We start from the raw sequence: 25,601 nt of genomic DNA, 5'->3' as shown, positions 1-25,601 counted from the left end.
AATATATTTGTGTTTATTCCATCATTATAAGCACCATCAATCAAATCACAGTGAATTAACACCAAATTTATGCCTGAGGATATTTAAATGACGATCACTGTGAAATATCCCATTAGTTTGAATCTTTTTTGAGGAGAAACCCAATAACTCTCAAAATGAATTATATTATCAATTGTGAAATCAACCTTGTAGTTATTTTTAAGTTTAATCGTTGATTTTGAAGTATGTTTTTGAATATCTATAACAATATTTTTTTGGTTCATCAACCTGTTCTTTCATGAGGAGAGCAATTTCGGAAGATATTTGAGAAATCTCATATGCTCCGGGTGAAACTGTTATCGTTTTGTATCCACTTCCCGGATTTTAACTGAACTTGTCGTTTTTCTCGGTGATATTAAACAAGGTGTTATAAGTTTCCAAAGACAATAAAGACGCCTTATATTCTTTTGTCGCATCTAGTTGGAGTGGGTATGGAAATGAAGATGTGTGGTTGCTTGTTGTAAAATTAAAACTAAGGATTGTGCTTCTCATCCTATTTAATATCTTTGTGTTGACATTTATTAATTATTTTCATGTTCATCAACTGGTCTAAAATGGCTGATGCTTCATTAAAACAAATGTTATTTCCAGCCTTCTTCCGACCTTACAACAATATCAGTCTATTAACTAATTGTGATGGATCATTTGGAAGAAAACTAACATCTGAACCAAGCTTACTTAAAGCCTGAATAATGTGTTTCTCCTTCTCATCCTTCCTACTTTTACCAGATATTACCCAATAATTAAGAGTCCAGCAAATAAATATATACTCTATCATCCTTATTTTTCATATCCAATGGTTTATCAAAATACTTTGATTCATCCCTCACAGTTGAACCTTGTCTTCCATCTTTTGTTCGAAGAAACAATAATCTTGGAGTTAGTTTAACAGAAGGTTGAGCAGAACTCAAGAACCTTAATTCATCATTAAATATCAACCCCTTTTCTTGAACAAGATGAAATATTGCTGGTTGTTCTGTTGGAATGAGTCCTGCTTTGGTTTTTGAATCCACTGAATATTCATTGTTTTGAAGAGCCTTCACAATATAATCAGGGGGATGATGTATGTCTTCCAGTTGTTGAAATAATCCTTCATCATCATATTCTAATTCTCCGATATGCTCTAATTCTTCCTCAGTCATTTGAATGAAATCTTTTAACATTTGAAGTTTTTTCGGAGTATATTCTATTGTGGGAACTGTGGAAGCATCTATAATTTTTTCTTGGGAAGTTTTTAAAAGTGGTTTAAAAAATGTCTCTTATTTTCTTTCAAATGCTTCTTCACCCATTAGTTTCTGTCTGTGTTTCTTCTTTATGTCTTCCTGTTGTTTTACAACTTTTGAAAGCAACTCTTAATGTTCCTTAAATCTTCTTGCTCTTTCTTTCACATCCATTTATTTATTGGAAAATATTTATGGAATTGTAAAGGTAAACAGGGAAATTTTCCTTTTCTTCACTATTAAAGTAGATGTGTTCAAATAAATCCTTTTCTTTAAAATATTTCATCAAATTCTTTATTAACATGAATACAAGTCGTAATTTTTTTTCACTAATACTTGTATCTGCTTTTCACACGTTTGCATTGAGTTTCTTCATAAACACCAGAACCGAATGATAAAATCTTAACTCCATTACCACTCAGATGTTTAATAATTTGTCTCATTCCTTCTGGATTAGTTTCTAATATCCAAAGACCACCAGATTTTAGTTTCTTCAACTCACTCTTACAAGGTGAATATTTTGTTGTATCAAGAGAGACCTCCTCAAATATTTGGCCTTCATTCCTCAATCACCTATGTTACTCCACTGAAATATAGTAATAATCTTCACCTTCTACTTCTCCTGGTCACATTGCTCTGGTTGTTGAAGATACAATACGAATCACATGGTGTTTTTTAAAAAAAATTCCAATATTTTCATTTTTACTATTCAAGAACCTTGATTTCTGAAAGTTTTGTTACCCAAGCAGATTTACCCACAAGATTAATAATAATAGTTGCCATTTATATATGTAATTATTTATAAAATAAAAATATATCCCTTAATATGTCATCTTGTTTCACAAAAATATATTTATATTTTTCAGTCGTGTGCTTCATATAATCCCCAAATTCTTTTTTACTACACAACGTAGAACAATTGTCTCTCCAAAAATTGTTTATTTCTATTGAATTTACCTTGAATAAAATAAAAGTATTATATACTATTCCAGTATACTATTCATATTTATAAAGTAAAACTTTACTTCAAACAAAAATCATCTTCGGTATCATCTTCGGAACTTTCATTGGTGCTTTCACAATCATCTATGAAACTACTTTCATAACTATTGTTTGAACACAAACTCTCAGTATCATAACTGTCTTCTGTTCTGACAGAGATGCTATCATTACTCTCATAATCTTAAAAACCTTCAGTTGAATAATGACTCATATTTAATTAGTAGAAAAAACATGACCATCTATATCTGTACACTTTTTTTCATTAACAGATTCAACCACTACATTTTTTATATTAAAGGTGATTTTAAAATGGTCCTTAACTACAACTGAACGAAATGTCATTTCACCTGATATATTAACATCCTTTATTTCATCAAGATTTACATCTTTTGGGTTGTTGAAAAAAATACACATTTCTCCTTGCATATTGCAGATGGTCTTATCTATTTTTTTCTAAAGCTTCATCCATAATTAATCATTCATCATTTTTTTCCTAAAGCTTGTGTGTCAGGTCAGGCCAGATTAGATCTGTGACATGCTACAGGTATCATGTAAACCTGTACTAACCTGTTCCATGGTCGGGTTGTCGGCAACTAAACCGTCTCCCCCACCAGGTTTTTTGGTGAGGAGGGTGTTTGGATATGGACACCGAGCAGGATTAAAAACAAAACCTGTCAAAGGGCAGAGGAGCTCCTTGTGAGCCAACGGCCATCCATATCTTGTGCCCAACTGTGTCTGTGAACGTCCTCCTGTAGTTGGGTTACGTCTTAGGAGGTTGGTGGCAGGATTTGCACTCTGGCCACCGTAAAATCCTTCAATCCGCAAAACACAAAAACGCAAAGAAATCTGAAAACTCACTCCGTAGGAGTACCTCCTGTGCAGCTTCCCTTCGCAGGGCAGCTCACTGGATGACGGGATTGGGGCAAAGCCATCGGGACCCCCAATCTTTGATGACAGGAGGGAAACCACAGGGTAGCATTCCCGGGTCAGATTGCGGGAGAGTGTGTCGGAGTGGTGCTGATGTGTCGTCCACCAGACGGCGGTCTCCTTGGGTTAACCTGAGGCTGTCCCTTCGGGTGGGTGCCTAGAATGTCCTATCCCTAAGAGAGGATGATCACCTGTCTGTTATCATCTGAGCTCAAGCATTTGAACATAGGTATTGCAGCACTCTTTGAGGTTCGGAGACCAGATTGCGGTGAGATCATGGCGGGTGGTTACACCTACTATTGGTCTGGTCACTCTGATAGTTACCATTCCCAAGGAGTTGCTGTAGCTGTGTCCAATAAGCTGAATCCAATGATAACACTGGGCTGCATTTGAAATATATTTTTCAGAGGTCTAGGTTTTCTCAACGGTTGCTATATGTTTTTTGCATGCTGAATTCAGAAATGTATCTAATTTAGCTCAATCAGGTCAAGTTTTTACAATATCTCAATATTAAGGAAAAAAAAATAATCAAAATTTTTGTTGTTTTAATTAGCATTTTTTAAATTCAAAATCACTTGCATTGACAGAAAATGTACAAACTATACATATGACACACAAGTACACTTAATGTGGAAGAAAGTGCCTTCTCAATTACTTTCATTTCAATTTCAGAAAAATATTGATAAATCCAGCAGTCGCTGTTTTCCTTCGTCTTTTTAATGTTGAATTTCACATTCAACATTAATTGAATTAACATTAATTCACATGAAATTGAAACGGTACTTGTGCGTCATTTTATATATAGTTTGTACATTTTCTGTCAATGTAAGTCTGATTTTGAATAAAAAAAATGCGAATTAAAAAAACAAAAAATTTTGATTATTTTTTTCCTTAAAATTGAGATAGCATTAAAAACTTGAACTGATTGAGCGAAATGAGATAAATTACTAAATTCAGCATGCAAAAAACATGTGCGAGCAGTTAAGAAAACCTAGACCTCTGAAATGACGCAGACCGTCAACGTCAACGAGCGTATTATGAGACTTAGGATTTGTCACTCCTTTGGTGTCATTTCCCTGGTCTCTGTTTATGCTTCGACTGAGGCCAGTGATCTCACCATAAAGGATGCATTCTATGCCACGCTCGAGTCTGTGGTTGATCAGTGCCCCAGGCGAGATACACTTTTAGTCTTGGGGGATTTCAATGCATCGACTGGAACTGAAAGGGATTGTTATGAGACGTGTTGGTCCCCATGGGTCAGGAACTGGGAACCAGAATAACACTAAGTTCCTTGACTTTGCAAGAAGTCATGGACTTAGGGTGGATGGTTGATGGTTTCAGCGCCCACAAGCTTATCGCTGGACTTCGTATTCCAACGCTGGCGGTATCGCAAAGGAGATTGACCATGCTCTCGTTGATGATCTCTGGAGGATCATCCAGAACTGCAGGGTTGACCGGGGTGCTCAGTTCCTCAATACTGACCACCGGGCTTGTTGTAGCAACTCTGAAGTTGCACCTTAAATCCAGGAGAATGGTACCATCCCAGCCGAGGCTGGATGTTGGCAAGCTCAAGGATGAGAGGGCAGCTGAGGAGTTAGCGAACAGGCTGAGTGGAGATTTGAGGAGTCTGGGTGCTTTGGGAGGTCCTGAAGAGTTGTGGAGTGCCTTCAAGACCACCATCCTTGATGTTGCCGGTGGATGTCTTGGAACTCAAGGGCAAAGAAGAATTTTGTCTCTCAAGGGACACTGGACAATATTGACCAGTCACAGGGCCAGGCTGAATGGCAGAGCTGAGCTGTTCAGGGAGCTGAGGCGTAAAACCGTAAGTGCGCTAAGGGTGGACAAGGAGGCCTATGTGCGAGGAATCGGTGAGGCGGTAGAGCATCACCTGTGGTCAAGAGATTCTCGTCCTGCTTACAGGGGACTTCGCGCATTGCCTTCATCCAAGCCCATCCCTCGGTGCACTGCAGTTAGAGCAGAGGGTGGTAGGCTCTTGACAAAGGAGTCCGAAGAGAAGGCCCACTGGGCAGGTTACTTTAAGCGGTTGTACCAGGCTGATCCACCAGCTGTCGAGTTGGACGTTAGGGGTGTTACAATCCCTGTTCCTGACCCTCCAATCAACTGTGGTCCACCTTCGCTTCTGGAAACACAGGCTGCGGTGAACCGGTTGAAATGGGGTATAGCTCCAGGGATCTGTGGCATCCATGCTGAACTTCTCAAGGCTGGTGGAAATGCTGCACTCATGTCGTTGCATGCAGTTCTGTGCTCTGCCTGGAACACAGGCATCATCCCAACTGACTGGAAGAGGGGCCTTGTTGTCCCTCTCTGGAAAGGGAAGGGTGATCGCCAAGACTGCAACAACTACCGAGGGGTGACGCTGCTCTGAGTGCCGGGCAAGGTCTTTGCTCGGATAATTCTTGATCGGGTTCGCCACCATCTGCTTGAGCACCAGCGTCCAGAGCAGTCAGGCTTTACACCAAAGAGGTCAACGATTGACCGTATCCTTGCTCTTCGGCTCCTCACCCAACGCAGACGACAGTTCCGGCAGGGGCTGCTTGCAGCCTATGTTGATCTCTGTAAAGCGTTCAATTTAGTGAATCGGGATGCCCTCTGGAGGATTCTTGGTCTTCGTGGGGTGCCACCAAAACTGATCGATCTGATGTCTGAACTCTACTCTGGTACTGAGTGCTGTGAAATGTGGTGGTGAAATCTCTGATTTATTTCCAGTTGTTACTGGAGTCCATCAGGGGTGTGTACTGGCCCCCAAACATTTCAGCACTTGTATGGACTGGATTCTCGGGAGGATGTCGGAGAGATCAAGCTACGGTGCATCGTTTGGGAATGTCAAGATCTCGGACCTTGATTTGGCAGATGATGCAGTCTTCTTTGCGGAGACTTTAGATATCCTTTTGAGGGCCCGTGAGGTGCTGAATGAGGAGTCGAGCTGCTGGGATTACGGGCTTCTTGGGTCAAAACTAAGATCCAGGCTTTCAATGACATCTTGGATGCTGATGTCCTGTTTGTGTCTGTTTGTGGTGAAGATGTTGAGGTCATGGAGAGATTCAGTTACCTTGGCAGTGATATTCATGTCTCTGCTGGCTGTGAGTCAGAGGTCAATAGACGTCTGGGTCGGGCCTGGGGAGTCATGGATTCACTGGATATGGGGTGTGGCGCTGCCGGTACCTGTGCGGGAGGACGAAAGACCGAGTCTTCAGGTCCTTGGTGCTTCCAGTCTTGCTCTATGGAAGCGAGACTTGGACTCTGACCAAGGATCTGAGACAGAGATTTAATTCCTTTGGTACCAGGTCTCTTCGAAGAATCCTTGGCTATCGCTGGTTGGATATTGTGTCCAACGAGCGGTTGCTGAGAGACTCGGATGAGATTTGTTACCTGCATAGTCCGTGAGCGTCAGTTGCGGCTGTATGGACATGTGGCTCATTTTCTTGACGCTGATCATGCTCACCAGATTCTCTCAGCGAAGGAGTCTCGTGAGTGGAGGAGGCCAATGGGCTGAGCACGTGCCTCGTGGTTGCAGCAGGTTGACCGGCATCTCAAGGAGATAGGGATGGGCCTGGCATCTGCCTGGAGGATGGCTCGACGGAGGACCCTGGAGTACTGGTGGAAAGCGGACGCAGCGACGCGCTGTTCTGGCACATGCTCCTATACCTGACCTCTGGAGGATTCTTGGTCTTCGTGGGGTGCCACCAAAACTGATCGATCTGATGTCTGAACTCTACTCTGGTACTGAGAGTGCTGTGAGATGTGGTGGTACCATCTCTGACTTATTTCCAGTTGTTAATGGAGTTTGTCAGGGGTGTGTACTGGCCCCCACACTTTTCAGCACCTGTATGGACTGGATTCTAGGGAGGATGTCAGAGAGATCAAGCTGCGGTGCATCGTTTGGGAATGTCAAGATCTCGGACCTCGATTTTGCAGATGATGCAGTCATCTTTACGGAGACTTTAGATATCCTCTTGGGGGCCCTCAAAGTCCTGAATGACGAGTCTGAGCCACTGGGATTACGGGTTTCCTGGGGCAACACTAATATCCAGGCTTCCAATGACATCTTGGATGCCGCTGTCCTGTCTGTGCCTGTCTGTGGTGAGGATGCTGAGGTTGTGAAGAGATTCACTTACCTTTTCAGTGATATTCATGTCTCTTCCGGCTGTGAGTCAGAGGTCAATAGACGTCTGGGTCGGGCCTGGGGAGTCATGGATTCACTGGATAATGGGGTGTGGCGCTGCCGGTACCTGTGCGGGAGGCCGAAAGTCCGAGTCTTCAGGTCCTTGGTGCTTCCAGTCTTGCTCTAGTGATGCGAGACTTGGACTCTGACCAAGGATCTGAGACGGAGACTTAATTCCTTTGGTACCAGGTCTCTTCGGAGAATCCTTGGCTATCGCTGGTCGGACCTTGTGTCGAACGAGTGGTTGCTGAGAGAGACTCAAATGAGATTTGTTACCCCCATAGTCCATGAGCGTCAGCTGCAGCTGTATGGACATGTGGCTCGTTTTCCTGATTCTTATCCTGCTCACCAGATTCTCTCAGTGAGGGAGTCTCGTGAGTGGAGGAGGCCAATGTGCCGAACACGTGCCTCGTGTTTGCAGCAGGTTGAACGGCATCTCAAGGAGATGGGGATGGGCCAGGCGTCTGCCTGGGGGATGGCCAGACAAAGGACCCTGGAGTACTGGCGGAAAGTGGACGCAGTGACGCGCTGCTCTGGCGCATGCTCCCACAACAGACCTGATCCATAAGGTTTTTCTTGTTTCATTGCTTTTTCTAGTTCTGAATATATTGCTAAAAGGAGAGGAGAAACTTTTGTTGGAGCCACTTTAATTGATGTTCTTCCAGAAAACAAAAAAGCCCTTCCACTGAAGGAAATGGAAGGAAATATTATTCGCCATAATTGTTTTTATCCAATAGTTGTTATATTTACCTTTATTCAATTTTACATCCTTGACATATTTTTCAGTATCTTTTTACAAATGCAGAGATTGATTGAAAGTTGTCTTTTGTGTCTTGATACATTGTATTTATTAAGTAAAAAAAAAGTTGGTGGATAAAATGGTTTTAAGCAAAGATTCACCTATCAATTAAATGAAATTTTTATCAAGAAAATTTTAGTTTAAGCAAAATTTTGCGATATAAATATGATGATTACAACGTACTGTGATGTTTGTAATCATGAATATCAATGTTATATAAAAACACCTTCAAACCAACAAACACACATTCAATCTTTTCAGACAAATATCACCATTGGAACAAGAACCAAAACATTGTGATAGATGTAATATAGATATTCTTTTTTTTTAAATTACAGTAGACGCCTTCAATCTCACAAACATAAGAAGAATGAAGAAAGGGAAGGGGCTACTAAATTCTCTATTGAAAACACTGATGGGGCATTTAAAGGACATATAAAAATAAGATTGTTTCTCTTTGAAGACCCTGGACCATCTTCAATCAACGAAGTTGTTGATATGGTTAAACAAATTATTAAAACTAATTAAAAACGCATTAAGTGAAATGAAAACTTTAAAGTTTTCTATGGGAGTAAAATTGAACATGGTAAGAGAAGGTGATGAAACTACTCCCTCCCTATACGAGGACAAGCCCTCACTTTATCACATCATTTCAAGATTTTGTAAGATGTGATGTTTACGATGAACTCCAGAGACAAGAACAAGATGTTGATAACACTGCAGTAGGTCGTGGATTTACTATTACAAAAATAATCTTTTTAGATATACATCTTAAAATCAGATAATCTTAAAGCTTCTTCCTTATATTGATTTACCAAAAGAGATAAAACTTAAGAAGCGGTTGTTAATATTCAAAACAAAGATAATAAATGTTTTCTATGGTCTGTTATTGCCCACTTACATCCTCCACAATGGAAACCCGAAAGGGTTGAAAATTACAAGAAATACGAGAATACACTAAATGTTAAACATTTAAAGTTTCCAATGTAATTGAGAGATATTCCTAAATTTGAGAAAATGAATAATCTATATGTTAATGTACATGGATTAACAGATACAAAGTTCAGATATTAAAAATTTCAAATAACTATAAAAATAATGAAACAGACATTGACCTTCTATGTTATAGTTCGGGGAAAAATTCACATTAAGTTTATATCAAAAATTTATCAAGACTAATCACCTCACAAGTATTCAAGAGAACAAATAAAACGTATCCCTGAAAGAGATGTCTCAACTTCTCTCTTCCGAAAAAATGATTAAATCAACATTCAAAATACTGCATTAATCATAAATCAACCGTAATTAATAACCCAAAAGTCGGAAAGAAAATATCACTCAAAGATTACAACAAATCTGACAAACATTCATTTGTGATGTATGCTGATTTTGAAAGTATCCTTGAAAAGATAGATACTGTTTCTCCAAATGCAAATAAATCATACACAAAGAGATATTAAAAACATGCTCCTTGTGGTTTCTGTTATTATATAAAATCATCTGTTGGTGATAAATACAAGTTAGAACATTACAGAGGAGAAGATGCCTCAGAAGAGTTTATAAGACGATTGGAAAAAGACTGTATAAGACGATTGGAAAAAGACTGTATAAGACGATGAGAAATAATGGTTAAAACCTATAAACCAATGTCATTAACAAAGGGAGAGAAAAAGGAATTTAGGAAGAAGAGTATCTGTCATATTTGTGAGGAGAAAATTGAGGGAGAGGTCAAATTTAGGGATCACAGTCATCTTATTGGTAAATATAGAGGTCCAGCTCATTCCTGTTATCATCTTAATTACAAGCCTCCAAATTGTATTCCTGTCTTTCTTCACAACAACACCCACTATGACACACAATTATTTTAAAATGAACTTTCAAAGACATCTGGAGATATTTCTGCCATTCCTAACACAGATCAAAAATACATCTCATTCACAAAAACAATTCATACACCCCCCATAACCCATTCAAGTTTGTGGCAAGTCCATTGTCTAACTTAGCATCAAATATTAAAAACTTTCCAAATCTTAAATCACATTTCTCAAATCAAGAAGAGATTGATCTCTTATCACAAAAGGGAATATATCCGTATGACTATATGGATTAATTTGAGAAGTTTAAAGAAACACAACTTCCTTCAAGGGAAAGTTTCTATAACAAGTGTGTGTGTGTGTGTGTGTGTGTGTGTGTGTGTGTGTGTGTGTGTGTGTGTGTGTGTGTGTGTGTGTGTGTGTGTGTGTGTGTGTGTGTGTGTGTGTGTGTGCACATGTGCACATCGTTGTTTATCTTCATATGCGGGTTTGAATAAAACTCATATTTTCGATAGAGATTATATACAAGCAAAAAAGGTTTGGGAGAAGTTTATTATAAAGAATCTTTGAGAACATCACAATTTGTATCTTAAAACTGATGTATTATTATTGACTGATGTGTTTGAGACTTTTCGAACAGTCTGTCATAATAAAAATACTTATGGATTAGACCCCGCTCACTATTACACAGCCCCGGGTTTGGCTTGGAGTGCCATGTTAAAAATGACAAAACAGGATTTGGAATTAATCAGTGATGTAGATATGCTTTTAATGATAGAGAGGCTAAAAGAGGAGGAATATCTCAAGTATGAGACTCAATGCAGTACTGTCCTTCCTGATGGGCAGACACCCCTGCTTCACATCTATAGAATCCAAAGCTCTCAAAACCATTTCACATCTCTGAAAAACAGGCAGAAATCACATGCTGCTCTCATCACAGAGGGGTTGGTGGCATCTGTTTTCTTCCATATTTCCACAGGCCCTTTCTTCATCCATACATCCCTCCCCAGTCTCTCCAGGTCACAAGTGCTTTTCCATGAACCCCTCCTTGTAAAAACTCCCAAAATCCAGGCTCAGTGCTCACATCCATTTCTTAAATACTCTTTTCTTGCACTTGTGGAACAGCTTCCTTTGTCAGTTCAATACCTCTAGTCTCTCCAGAGGTTCAAGTTGGCAGTACACAATCATCTCCTGTCATCTTTCATCTCTACACGCAGTCAGTCTTTTCCCCTTCCATTAACTCACTCCCCTTTTCTTGGAGGTCACTACGTCTCTTTCTCTCCCCTCACTTCTATTTTGCTGTTCTTCCTTCCCTTGGCCGTTTTGTTTACCTGTTGCCCCACTGTCCATTTGCTTCCCTTCAATCCATTGGCAGCAAATAGTTTCTAAAGCCGAGATTTTGTATACAAAAAAGAAGAGGATTTCAGCTTATGAAGAAGTTGGCTAAAAAGAAAAAGCAATATTACCCTCCGCTGCTGCCGATGTAAGACGAGTGAAGTGTTTCATCTCTTTCCTGAAAAAAAGAAAGAGCAAAAATGACAATGAAGAATGAAAGAATTTCAATTTCAAAAAAAAAACCTATTTCGATTGGTCCCTCATAAGGCGAGGGCCAACACACTGAGAACATGTCTGTGGTGGACTGGTCTATAAAATAGAATTAAATTATCTTCCCAGTGTTTGCTGGAGTACAATCCCATGGGGATATCGAGAGCCTGCAGCTCTGCTAATCACATGACTAATCAGCAGAGCCGAAGCAATTATTTAGCCAGGGGAGCCTTGAATAAAACACACACACACACACACACACACACACACACACACACACACACACACACACACACACACACACACACACACACACACACACACACACACACACACGAGGACTCTGTTCCACCTTTTGAAACCCGCATATGAAGATAAACAACGATGTGCACATGTGCACACACACGCACATTCAATTTTATAGTATAGATAAAGCATTACAAAATAGTTCATGTATTCTTGAGAACAGTAGTAACAATTATTTGTCATTCATGCCACATCCAATTAATCCGATTCGACGGCTGATCGCACACCTTGATATTGGAATGGTAAAAATCACAGTTGCAACCAAGAAAACAACTCACACAAGAGATTTTGAATGCCATGGGAGACCCCCCTTCCAGCCAATACCCATGTTGGGCAAAACTGCAGCAATCACATTCACGGGATTCTGTGCCATTTGGTGGACACTTGTTTTTCCGGATGAAAACGATCTTGAGAAATCTACAAACAAGTAGTGCAATAATTAAACACATTAAATATAAATAAATGGACATTATAACCAGAGAGTTCATAGAACACTTTGACTTTAGGTCCACGCAGTCTTGAGAAAATAGTTCACGGGTAGGGTCTTCGAGCGTCAAATTTCATTGGTTGAGATGATGTAAAATGCCATCATATTTTGTCCAAGTACTCCTAAACGGCAGGTTTTTTTTAAAGTGATAAAAAAGGCGATTTCTGTTCTATGGTGTTCAAGTTATAATTCAATTGAAATAAAATAAAAATTTTAAAGGTCACAAGAAAAAAAAAATTCATAAGTTTACCACCGTCGATGCAGTCAGTGTCTATTACACCACCTTATTTTTTAAAGACGTTTCAATTTCAATAAAACATTGATTTCCATAGTTGCCAATACAAGTACAGTAAAAGAAAAACATCTTCTTCTTCTTCTTTCGGCTGCTCCCGTTAGGGGTCGCCACAGCGGATCATCCGTATGATCCGCATAGTGATTTGGCACATGTTTTACGCCGGATGCCCTTCCTGACGCAACCCTGGTCGCCTCTTACGATACAGGGATATGGTACACCTATTTTAACCGGGGTATACACCGGCCCAGTACTCTGGTCCTCATTTCGCCGACCTCGGAAGGATGACAGGCTGAGTCAACCCCCTGGTGTATTAATTCAGTGGCCCAACGGGGCTTGAACTCAGGACCTTTTGGATCCCAAGCCGCTGCCCTAACCACTGCGCCAACACCAGGCTTAGTAAAAGAAAAACATATGAAAGTAATATTTCCAAAACTTGGTGAACTCAGAGGGATACTATCAAAATAACACATACAGAGGCAAATGTGGAGACATATTCAGAAGCCGAGGCTTGTTTTGATATACCTATGGACTAACAATATAAATGACAAATGATGAATTCAACCAAAATGAAGGAATGGTAAAAAATTAAGGAAAATGGTGAAGAATACTGTGACCAACAAGAATAAAGATTTTTTTTTAAAGATTAAAATAACAATAAGGCAAAGAGTTACAAAAGTGAATAACAAATCAATGTGTAAGAAACAAAACTTTTTAATAAGAGATCAAATTGGGTTAATAAGAATACTTAAACCGACCCACAGACGACTGTGCCTTTATTGCTCCATCAATATTATTCCAAAAACGTGGCCCATCATAACGTAGTGTGTTAAGAGTATGATGTGCGAGTAAAACGTCGAAATAAGATATCTTGTGATGTAGTGAAATGAGTGTGGGTATCATGGACTGCTGTAAAGTAAGATAAAAAGACTTGTGGAAGAAAAGTGTTGATATGTTTGTGCATAAATATCCCTGTATGTAATTTATCAATGTCAAAAAAGTGTCCATGTGTCGAGTTTGGTGAAAAGAGGTGCATTGTGGTCCTGTGGATGAGAAAGGGTACAGATCCTTGAAGCATGCTTTTGAATAACTGAGAGTGAGTGTAGCTGATTGTCACAATAGCTCAGGTAAGGGAGAATTAAAGTAAATTATTCAGGTAGAATAAAATAAAAGGAGGAAGGAAGGTACAAAGTTTAGACAGTACGCCCGTGTTTTGAGAAACAATCTTAGTAGTCGATGAAATGTGATTAGTCCAGTTAAGTTTGTCATCCAAGGTAACACTTAAAAGTTTCGTTGAATGAACAAAAGTAATGGGTTCATTGTCTATATAGATGGAATAAATGGCGTCAAACAGAAGTTTGGTGGATTTTCTTTCATGCCTGTTGTTTGTGTGCTTTATGACATCCTTAAAAACAGTAAATTTCCTGTTTGGAATGATTTTCAATTTTGTTTATTTGCCAGATAGGCAGACCGAATAAATAAAAAATAAAAAAGTGCGTCTCACTCCTCTCTGCAATCGGAACAAATTCAGAGCCAAATTATTGCTAAACTGCAGGTTCATCTTCCGATTTGTGTTCAAAATATAACATTCAATTGAAATCAAGTTGTTCCTCGATCATAAACTGATGTCTGTAGACAGAGACAGACAAAGTGAACCAATTGTTTAACCCCACTTTTCGCTTCGAAGCCAACAGTCTTTACAGAAGTTTGAGACGTATCACGGCTCGTGAAAAATGGTTCCTTCGGCAAGAACCAATAATAGGTGGATTGCTAATTAGTAATCTAACACAGGATACTCATCTGAAGATGGCAGGAATTCAAAATTTGTTTGTGGTGCTTGTGGTGACTAGTTTGTTGCCATTCTACTCGTATCCAGCATGTACGACAGGTTTGTTGAGCAGCACAGAGAATCAAATCCCACATTCGCCATCTGGTCCTCTTACTTACAGATGGTCAAAATATTGCTTCTTTTCGTGCGAGCCACTAGCAAATCTGACTGGGAGCTTACCCTTGCCACAGATAGATTCACAATGCCCTGGTTTTGCGTATGACATTAACTGTGCCCGATATTTGACTGCTTATTGGATCGAGATGGTCGCACTCACCATGAGTGAGATACAGCATATATGACTCTGTGAGCCTGGTCGGTGGACTGGCAAGCGACAAGATAAACATGCTTTGTAATGATAGCTTGCGACCAGGCTGTTGAGCAAACCATAAACTGAAACTTGAAGACATCAGCTGGCATCATGAACGTCGGTCTCAACAACAAAGCTGATAATTGCTGGATCTGGATGCTGTCCCAAAAAGAGCATGCCACAGTAGCTCGACAATGCCAAGTTCTTGCAGGGTATCATTCCAAACCTCATCGTTGAAACAATCCGATTGCAACTTCTTTTTACGGCTCCTCATCATTAGCCAGACTCACCAGCTTGATATGAGAGAAGTTTTATCTTATTCTCTCTGTCACGTTTGGTTCCCTCTTGCGGGTGCAAATGGCAGTATGGCGAAGACGGACAAATCTGTTTTGTTAGATTTAATTGAGAGTCAGGCCAAGAATCTTCTTGTTGCCTCCTTCCCTGGTTATGCAGCTCTTATTGTGGATGGCATGGCGATCATTCATACACTCAGTCACATATCTGACACTTTTGGCGAAAAGAGTTCTGTTTGTCAATACAACTCGTGAAAATATTCTGTAGAACTCGGGCTGACTGTGAAAGACATGTATCCAGCAGTTTCGATTAAGAATGCTGACCACGCTCATCATGGTGCCCATGGCTCAAATGTCATTCTATTTTATAGTTCGGATTGAAAACTCGTCAGTCAGTGGAAGAAATTTCCTGCCTCGGCAAGACTAAGGAAGCCCTTGTGGAATTGTTTTAAAAACTTCAGAGTCAATTAAGTTACACAAAAGGAACTTCAACACGAGGAGGCCATTCGGCCCATCAAGCCCATTCAGTCAGGATATTAATGTTGCTGTGATCGAGACTGTACGGAGTCATCACATACCAGAAAAATTGCTCTTTTTGACAGAGATGGATGGGATGACACATTTTAAAAGGAAAAAAGGTGCATCCAACCAAAAAGTAACAGCATCTACTCTGCAAATCGAGTTATAAACAAGCAAGAGCAGATCCTCCACTCCCCAGTAGGTTTCCTCATGCCAACAGACTCCAAGCCTCGGCGCATGCCCGCTTTTATCCCTGGGGTGTGACAATTTGTTTCCGGTCATGTGCTGGTGCGAGAGGTCAACTGAGGAGCGTTTTTGCTGTGCCGAACATAAAGCAAAAATAAATAATGCCAATTGCATCATTGATGCTCTACTCTTATCATCCTCGCCGAAGGAGAGGGTATTGCATTTGGGTCCGTTTGTTTGTCTGCACAGAACTTTCATGATTTTCTCTGCAACCCCTTGTTGGATTGAGACGAAATTTTCACCATTGGTGCGACTACTCATATAGAATGTTGGAATCATAAGTATGACGTCATAGGTCACGTGGTGTGGCAGCCATGTTGGAAAAATGGAAAAATTTTGGACCTCCGTATCTCTGAAACTGCACGAAAGAAAAAATTGAAACTTGGCACATGGCAAGTACTCCTCATAGGAATAAGTGCGATTTTTTTAATGACTTCATAAGTGCACATGGAGAACGCTACATCCGATTAGTATGAAAAATTTTGAGGGTCATCTTGGGATAAAATGTTCCACAAAAATGATTTGATGATGTCATCGGTCAGGTGATTCGGCAGCCATATTGTTTATTTTTTTTTTTAAACTTTCAAAAATCTTCTCTGAAATGGCTGAACAGATCGAGGCGAAACTTTACGTGTATGACCGCCTATCCATTAGGAACAAAAGGTTCACACATGTCATAGGTCACATGGTTTGGCAGCTATATTGCATTTACCTTACAACATATAAAAAATAATTTCTTCTCCAGAACAGCTGGACAGATTGAAGGGAAACTTCACATTAATGTACTCCAAATCATACATGTACAAGGTTGTTAAGGAATAATTGATGGCACATGGTTTGGCAGTCATATTGGATTTTAGGAAAAATATTAGATAATATTTTCTCTGGAACCGCTTAATCGATGTGAAACTTCACAATTGTGATCTAGTAGTGATGGGGAGTGCATGGTTTAAATTTCAACTTGATCGGACACATGGTCTGGCAGCCAGAACGATTTCATTTTTTGATGTGGGTATTATTTTTTGAATAAGGCTCACTTGGCTGTGTTTGAGGGTAGAGGAGTAGCAGCTGAAATGCGAATGCTATTCAGGTTCCTCCTGATGACTTCATCTATTCTTTTTTTTTCTTGTTTTATTACTCCTTATGATTACTCCAATGCAGGACTGTACCTATTTGGTCTTCCATTGGACCTGAATTGAATTTATTTTAACCCCATTTTAAATTCAATTGAATAATAATAATGAACATCATGGGTCAGGGTCAGGTGCCCGATCAAAGCGGGATTGCATCAAATCGACGTCTTGTTACCCGGTCATCACTGCCAGCAGTTATAAAGTGGCAGTTCCAGTTTTGTCTTATTAATTCTGGAACACCAGTGTACAAAAAAAAAAAAACGCACAAAACAAGTCCTGGTGAGGGTCTGCAATCTCTGATTGCTCTTTTTCTTGTTATTTGCTTGATATCTGGTATTGGATGTATGGGCATGAGTAAATATGTGTTCGTTCTTGTTTTTGTGTTTCCAGGACACAAACATGGCTGGCTTCATTTCCAAGTTGGACGTGGTGAGCAAGAAACAATCCTGCTGGATCCCCAACACCATGCTCACAAATGTACAACCTCAACAGGACCTCCACCGAACAGGCAACCCACATGTCACCGTTATCTAACGGTACATCGAATCAAAGAAATTTGCAAATGCCAGAATTTCACGAATTGCTCCAAAATAGACAGAAAGATTATTTGAGGGTGGCAATGAAAGTGATGAGGACAATGAGACCGACATAATTAACTAATTTGTAGGTCTAATTCGTGTCCTATCTGAACTAATTGAATCAACACACCAAGATATATGCTCGACATCAAGTTGATATATCGAAGTTGCTGGTTGTCCATTTCATTTGACAACCTTTATTTATTTATTACAGGATCAAAGACTCATGGAAGAGCAGGGTCTCTTTTCAGGGTCTCCTTTCGTCGCAGATCATAATTTACTGAACTACACTACTTCCACCATGGTACTTCATCCTCCGGAAAGTCATCCTGGGTTCGACAGATGTGTATTTTTTATTATTATTCTTCACAAAACTATGATCTCTTGAAAACGAGGAACATCACTATTTCTCTGGAAAAATTGCTGATAGGCTTATGAAGGGAGGGGGGGGAAGAAAGAGGGGTGGTGATGAGGGGTGTGGGAGTAAGGAGAGGGAGCAAGGAGGGATGGGGGAGTGAGGGGGGGGAGGGGAGCAAGGAGGGGTGAGGGAGTGAGGAGGGGGAGCAAGGAGGGCATGGAGGAGTGGTGGGAGAGCGAGGAGGGGAGCGAGGTGTGGGGGAGCGAGGAGAGTGAGCGAGGAGGGGTGGAGGATGGGTGGGGGAGTGAGGAGGAGGTGAAGAAGGGGGAACGAGTGAAGATTCTTTTCTACCCCCATTAATCCATCCCAAACCCACCTTCTTCAAATTCCCTGCTTTCCTTCCTGAAAGTTCCCTGTCGTGTCCATCTTGTAAACCCCGTGTTATCCACCCCATCCCACAGATCTGTCTCTGTTCCCCACCGTTTTGTCCTTCTCCCACCCCCTTGTCTCCTGCCCCCCCCCATCCCTTGTTTTGCGGTGTGTTAGTTCTCATACGAGCCTCGACAATATAAACAAACAAACAAAAAGAACACCCAATGTTCACTCAGGCACTCCCTTGGAGTTCCATCATTATGCATGCAAAGTTTCAGGGTGTAGGTTTCATGGTTTTGGAGTCACGGACACGGACACCCACACACCACACAACAAACACAACACACACTACACGTTGTGTCCGAGAAGCAGGCAGACATGGGAGCCAGAAACAACTCTGCTTTATTGCATGCGCGCGGGAGTACACTGCAAAAGCCTCCTCGCAGGCGAGCCATAATACAAAACCCAACCACGTGACGACAAGCATCCAATCCCCAGAGCACACTTCCTCCCCCTCTAAATGGCAGAATAACAGACAAAATCATCCAAATACCGCTGCCTCTTCCTGACTCGGTCAGGGTGACATTCCAGTAGGACTCGCTCCGTTTCTAACATCAAGAGCCCCCGGCCGACAAGCTTGTTCGTCTCCCTCTGGCAGGACTGAATCAGGTAAACACCCCGAGTCCGCTCGCCCCCTCGGCGCCGGCACGTCTGGTCTTGGCGATTCGACAGGAATCTGAGGTGGGGGCTCCACCCCTACTTGCCCCGTTTCTATGTCGTTCGGCACGGGGGGGGGGGGGTGACGCTGAACAGCGATCATGAATTTGGTCAACGTGCCGTTTCCACACCTTTCCATCATCAGTTTTAACCAAGCAGTTGGCCGGCCCGAGTATTCCAGAGACTACTGCCGGCACCCATCTCCAATCGTGGCAATAATCACACACCATTATCCGCTGCCCTACTTCAAAAGTGCGCACCAGCGTTGGCCGCGATACCGCCCCAGGTCACAGCAAATCCAGTTGAGACCTCAATGCACGTCCATAGACACACATCGCAGGTGTATCACCAGTGGTTGGATGAACAGCATTCCTATAATACAGCAAGAACACATCAACCATTCCTTGCATCGATGCCCCCTCCCCTCTACGCAACGCACGTTTCAACATTTTAACAAACGATTCAGCCTGGCCATTCGTTGCCGGATGGTATGGTGCCGACTTTAGATGTTTTACACCGTTGCGCACCATGAAATTAACAAAAACACCAGCAACAAACTGTGGACCATTATCAGACACCAGCACTTCGGGTATCCCTTTGTTTGCAAAGATTGATCACAGCTTTTCAACCGTGTTTTCCGCCGTCGTGCATTGCATGACCGCAACCTCCGGCCACTTGGAGAACGGATCAACAACAACCAAAAACATCTTGCCCTTAAAGGACCAGCAAAATCTACATGGATACTCTGCCATGGCCTGTCTGGGACAGGCCATAAGAACGACGCCCGCCACGGGTTGTCCGCATCTGACTGACATGTAGTGCAATGCTTAATAATCTGCTCCAAGTCCTTGTCTAGACCCGGCCACCACAAGAGGCTACGGGCTGGACTTTTGGTTTTAACAATGCCGAGGTGACTGGCATGCAGCTCCTCCAGACAACGTCGCCTGAACTTCGGAGGAATTGGCGCTCTCATACCCCACATAATAGACCTTTGAGCCAATGACAGCACTGACGCTTTAGACACAAACGGTTGATATTCAGGTGTCGAAGGCAGGTCACTCCAATTCCCAGTGGAGATTGCTTGTACGACACGGGCGAGCACAGGATCGTGGGCCGATTCAACAGCCACCTGCTTAGTCGTGATCGACCCACACTAGATTTGGCTCAGTGTAAACACATCAACATGATCGGATGAATCAGACGAAGGTGGATCCCCTTTGCAAGGCAAGCGAGAGAGACCGTCGCAGTTGGCATGCTTCTCGGTGCCCCGGAACGGGATATCGTAGCTGTAGGCAGCAAGGAACAGACACCATTGTTGTATCCGCACCGCCACCGCTACCAGGACACCCCGCTTTGGTTCCAGGATGAATTGGAGTGGTTTGTGATCAGTCTGCAAGGTGAAATGATGACCAAGCAAGTGTTGATGAAAACTTCCACACTCCCCAGACGAGGCTGAGAGCCTCCCGCTCGATCTGAGCATATTTCTGTTCTGCTGCTGACAGGGTGTGGGATGCAAAACAAACAGGTCGCTCGGACCCATCGTCCATCTTGTGTGATAACACCGCTCCGATGCCGTATGCTGAGCTGTCACATGCTAACAAGAGCGGACGGTTATGCTCATAGTGGACGAGAACCGTGCCCTCTGTGAGTAGCAGCTTGACACGGTCAAACGCTGCCTGTTGGTCGGACCTCCATGCCCAGCGTTCCTCCCTCTAGAGCAGTCGTGTTAACGGGGCCAACTCAGAGCTCAGATTGCTTATGAATCTCTGGTAATACTGCGCCATACCAATGAATGAGCGAAGCTGAGTCTTGTCCCGTGGTGGTGGCATGTGCTGGATCGCCTCCACTTTCCGTGGGCCTTTCAACAGCCCCTCCGGCGTGATGATGTGCACAAGGTATTCCAACCGTTGTCTGAAGGACGTGCATTTGTCTGTTCAAGCACAGCCCGCAAGCCTTCAATTTCTTCAGCACCTTGTCAATGTTAGCGAGGTGCTGCTCCGCCGTTTCTCTGGCAATGAGCACGTTGTCCAGGTAGGTCTGAGCGGGCAGGCCAACGCAAACCTGATCCATCGCTTTCTGCCACAAGGCGCGGGCTGAAGCAATCCCGAAACAGAGCCGGGTGTATCGATAGAGCCCTTGACATGTGTTGATTGTCAACAGGTCGCTACTCCCGGGATCCATCTGCAGATGAAAACATGCATCCCCCAGATTGAGTTTCGTGAAGAATTTACTCCCTGCCAACCATGCATTTATCTCATCGATCAATGGCAGCGGATACTGCTCCACGCTGGTCTTGAAGTTCCCGCATAAACGAACGCCACCATTCCGTTTCAGCACTGTGACAGCCTCCAGCCTGTCCAGCTCACCCTTCACCTTGTCCCGCAGGGCATATGGAACCGCCCTTGGCTTACAGAATCGTGGCGTCACCCCGTCCTTCATGAACAGCTTAGCTTGCATGCCCTTGAGTTTTCCAAGCTCGTCGCAAAACAAGCTTTGATGCTTTTGGAGAAGCTCCTCCAATCGGCTTGGTATGGTTTGTACAAGGTGAATGGCTGTCCAGTCTAGCCTGATGCGGGTCAGCCAGTCCTGACCGAGCAGAGACGGCCCCCTCCCTCGCACCACATACAGCTTGAGAGCGGTATCCTGACCTTGGTAGGCCACGGAGACGTCTGCCATTCCAACCGGTGTTATCTTCTCGCTGGTGTATGTGTACAGCGTGAGGTCTGACCTGATAAGCTTCAGACCGTTCAGCTTACGCGCGGTCTGTTCGCCTATGATCGACACAGCTGCTCCAGTATCAATCTGAAAAATGATCGTCGTTTTGTTGACCTCGACTTCCACAGTCATCGGTCGTGTCGTCGCAGGGCCAACTGAAAAAGAGACTCATCATTGGTTGCAGGTCTCGCCCCGGGTCGTCCAGCACATCTCCGTCCATGACCTTAACGGTGGCCAACGCCACTCGACACACACGCTTTAGGTGTCCCAGCTTGTTACAATGCAAACACACGCTGTTTTTATACGGGCAGACACGCCGAAGGTGCTGACCTCCACACCCCCAACATGTCTGCGTGTTTACCTCGCCACCCGATCGGACGTGTTGCGAAGGCTGGCCGCGTGCGATTCGTACAAAGTCGTTCGCGCGACCTGAGGCGCACGGGACATCGCGTTGATCCCCAAGTCACTTGCTATGGTTTGACCGGCGATGGATCGTACATCCCTGAGGGTCCGTTTGACAGCCGACGCGGTGTCGACCGCAGCGCTGAACGTGATGTCCTCGAACTTCGTACGCAGTAGCGCCGAAACCATTTTTGGGTCTTGCAAACCGGAAATAAATCGATCTTTGAGCCTGGCCGGACGCTCATCCGTCGTGAACTTGCAGGCAACGGACAGATGTTTCACCCTCACCACGAAGTCCGCCACGCGCTCTCCCGGGCTCCTCGCCAGGTGATCGAACTCGTACCGTGTTAGCTGTGGTGACTTCTCCGGCGCAGTGTGCGCTTTCATCTTTTGCACAATCGCACGGAACGTCAGCACGTCGTCTCTCGGCTTGTCCGGTGCAACCAGATCACCTAACAGCCGGTAGTTGTCCGGCGACAGTGATGCCAGTAGGATTGACTTTTTCATGCCTTCCTCGCCCACGCCGTTTGCATCGAAATAACATTCCAACTGCTCCGAAACAGCTCAAAGTCATCGCCGGTGAACACCAGCACTTTGCCGTAAACAGTAACTCGATTACCGTCGCCCCCATCCATCGTCGCCAACTGTCGTGTCCGAGAAGCAGGCAGACACGGGAACCAGAAACAACTCTGCTTTATTGCATGCGCGCGGGAGTACACTGCAAAAGCCTCCTCGCGGGCGAGCCATAATACAAAACCCAACCACGTGACTACAAGCATCCAATCCCCATACAGCACACTACACACACACCACACAACAAACACCACACAAACACACCACACTACCAAACACAACACACCCCACACTAAACAAACACACCACACTACCACCCAACAAACACCACACAAACACACCACACTACCAACAAACACAACACACCCCACACTACCACCCAACAAACACCACACAAACACACCACACTACCAACAAACACAACACACCCCACACTAAACAAACACACCACACTACCACCCAACAAACACCACACAAACACACCACACTACCAACAAACACAACACACCCCACACTAAACAAACACACCACACTACCACACAAACACACCACACTACCAACAAACACAACACACGCCACACTAGACAAACACACCACACTACCAACAAACACAACACACCCCACACTAAACAAACACACCACACTACCACCCAACAAACACCCCACAAACACAACACACCCCACACTAAACAAACACACCACACTACACAAACACACCACACTACCAACAAACACAACACACCCCACACTAAACAAACACACCACACTACCACCCAACAAACACCACACAAACACAACACACCCCACACTAAACAAACACACTACACAAACACACCACACAAACACAACACACCCCACACTAAACAAACACACCACACTACCACCCAACAAACACCACACAAACACACCACACTACCAACAAACACAACACACCCCACACTAAACAAACACACCACACTACCACCCAACAAACACCACACTGCCAACAAACACAACACACCCCACACTAAACAAACACACCACACTACCAACAAACACAACACACTACACTACCACACAAACACACCACACTACCAACAAACACAACACACACCACACTACCAACAAACAAACACCACACTAACACACCACACTACCAACAAACACAACACACCCCACACTACCAAACACAACACACCACACTACCAAACACAACACACCACACTACCAACAAACACAACACACCACACTACCAACAAACACAACACAACACACTACCAACAAACACAACACAACACACTACCAACAAACACAACACAACACAACACACTACCAACAAACACACCACACAAACACAACACACTACCAACAAACACAACACAACACACTACCAACAAACACAACACACACACAAACACAACACACACACGACACACACACAAACACAACACACACACGACACACACACAAACACAACACGCACAAACACAACACACACAAACACAACACACACAAACACAACACACACAAACACAACACAAACACACACAACACACACAAACACAACACACACACAAACACAACACACACAAACACAACACACACACACAAACACACACACAAACACACACAACACACGTCGATGGATTGTGGTGAGGATATTTTTGTTTCCACGAAACTCGTATTTTAATTACTTATTCCAAATGCTTCTCTCACAGCCGATGAGAACGAGCCGCACAACCTGCGGAAACGGAGGGATGCGAGCGAGCGCCCAATGGCGCCAAGATTGAAATTAAAAAAATAAAAATAATCATCACGGATAGTAAAGGAATCGTAAATGGTTCGTTGGGGAAATTAGATTATCGAGCCAAAATCAAACTGGAAAATGAAAGTGAAACATAAAAGTAACGGAATAAAAAATATTTACCACGTCCGGTGGCGCCGCCAACCTCCCTGAGGAGAGAAAAATACCACACAATTGACCACGCCCCCTAATTAATATATATATATTTATATTTAAAAAAAAAATATATATTTTCATTCATTCATCGTGAATTTCTTCACCTAATATTAATAATTCACCTAATAATATCGAGCGTGCGATTAAACAAGCGATTACTTATCAAAACACGAGGAATATAATTTTTCAAACCAACGGAATGCCGATAACTCACGACTACTTCTTAATTCGTCATCAGGTTGTGAGGCACTTTTAATATGGAATTAATTAAATAGAGGCCGTAACGTAAAACTACAAATGATTAAAACACATTTTGAGTTTTTAAATTTTTAAGATGAAAATATCCGTCCCAATCGTCGAAGATCCCTGCTACGACGTACACCGACATGGCCATGCAAAACTGGATGAGGTCGCTCACGAATTTTCGTGAAAAGAACTCGGTACTTACTTAAAATTATTTATAACAGCCCTCACAGTTCTGAGGATTCCCACCCTCTCTCCCACCCCAACATGATTAATAATAGTAAATATCATAATTTTAAACTTAACCTGTAGTATATTCACAAGCACCCAAAACCGATCGTCTGTCTGTCCGTCCGTCCGTCCGTCCGTCCGTCCGTCCGTCCGTCCGTCCGTCCGTCCGTCCGTCCGTCCGTCCGTCCGTCCGTCCGTCCGTCCGTCCGTCTGTCTGTCTGTCTGTCTGTCTGTCCGTCCGTCCGTCTGTCTGTCTGTCTGACTCCCTCCCTCTCCCTGATGCATCGTGCTCCCATGTAAATATAGCCGACATAAGGTTCGTGCATCTTCACATCGCCAAGATGTCCTTTGCCGAATCGTCGTTTTACCCGTTACTTGGTAATGATGCACTGAATCGTCTTTAAAATCGCCGACGTCCTTCAAATAAATCACCAAGCCTGCCATGTTCACGCCACAAGGTTTACTGTGCGTTCACCGGTAGCGAGATGTACACGCCCGTCCTCTCAGCGGCCTGCTCGGCGACCTGAGGG

At 43.0% G+C, this 25,601-nt stretch overlaps 1 protein-coding gene across 5 annotated transcripts in view; it reads right to left on the bottom strand.

Annotated features, from left to right (window-relative positions):
- The window catches only part of DHFR (dihydrofolate reductase), a 64,543-nt gene extending 39,821 nt beyond the window's left edge, over nt 1–24,722 (bottom strand). For 4 of the 5 annotated variants that reach the window (XR_015061953.1, XR_015061954.1, XM_085896374.1 and 1 more), the window contains exons 1-3: nt 24,565–24,722; nt 12,114–12,252; nt 11,451–11,497 (exon numbers count right to left, since the gene is read on the bottom strand). Coding sequence is in view for 3 of the 5 variants with exons in the window: in XM_085896374.1 (XP_085752500.1) it covers nt 11,451–11,497; nt 12,114–12,208 (142 nt within the window). In the remaining 2 variants the exon portion in view is untranslated. The remainder of the gene's footprint in view (nt 1–11,450; nt 11,498–12,113; nt 12,253–24,564) is intronic. The other variant, XM_085896376.1, reaches the window with a different exon arrangement.
- Between the last annotated feature and the right edge of the window lie 879 nt (nt 24,723–25,601).

Source organism: Eptatretus burgeri, chromosome 9 (genome assembly GCF_056783735.1).
Source record: "Eptatretus burgeri isolate ZD-2024b chromosome 9, Ebu_testis_v1, whole genome shotgun sequence".
NCBI lineage: Eukaryota > Metazoa > Chordata > Myxini > Myxiniformes > Myxinidae > Eptatretus > Eptatretus burgeri.
This window is presented reverse-complemented; position numbering and strand designations above follow the sequence as displayed.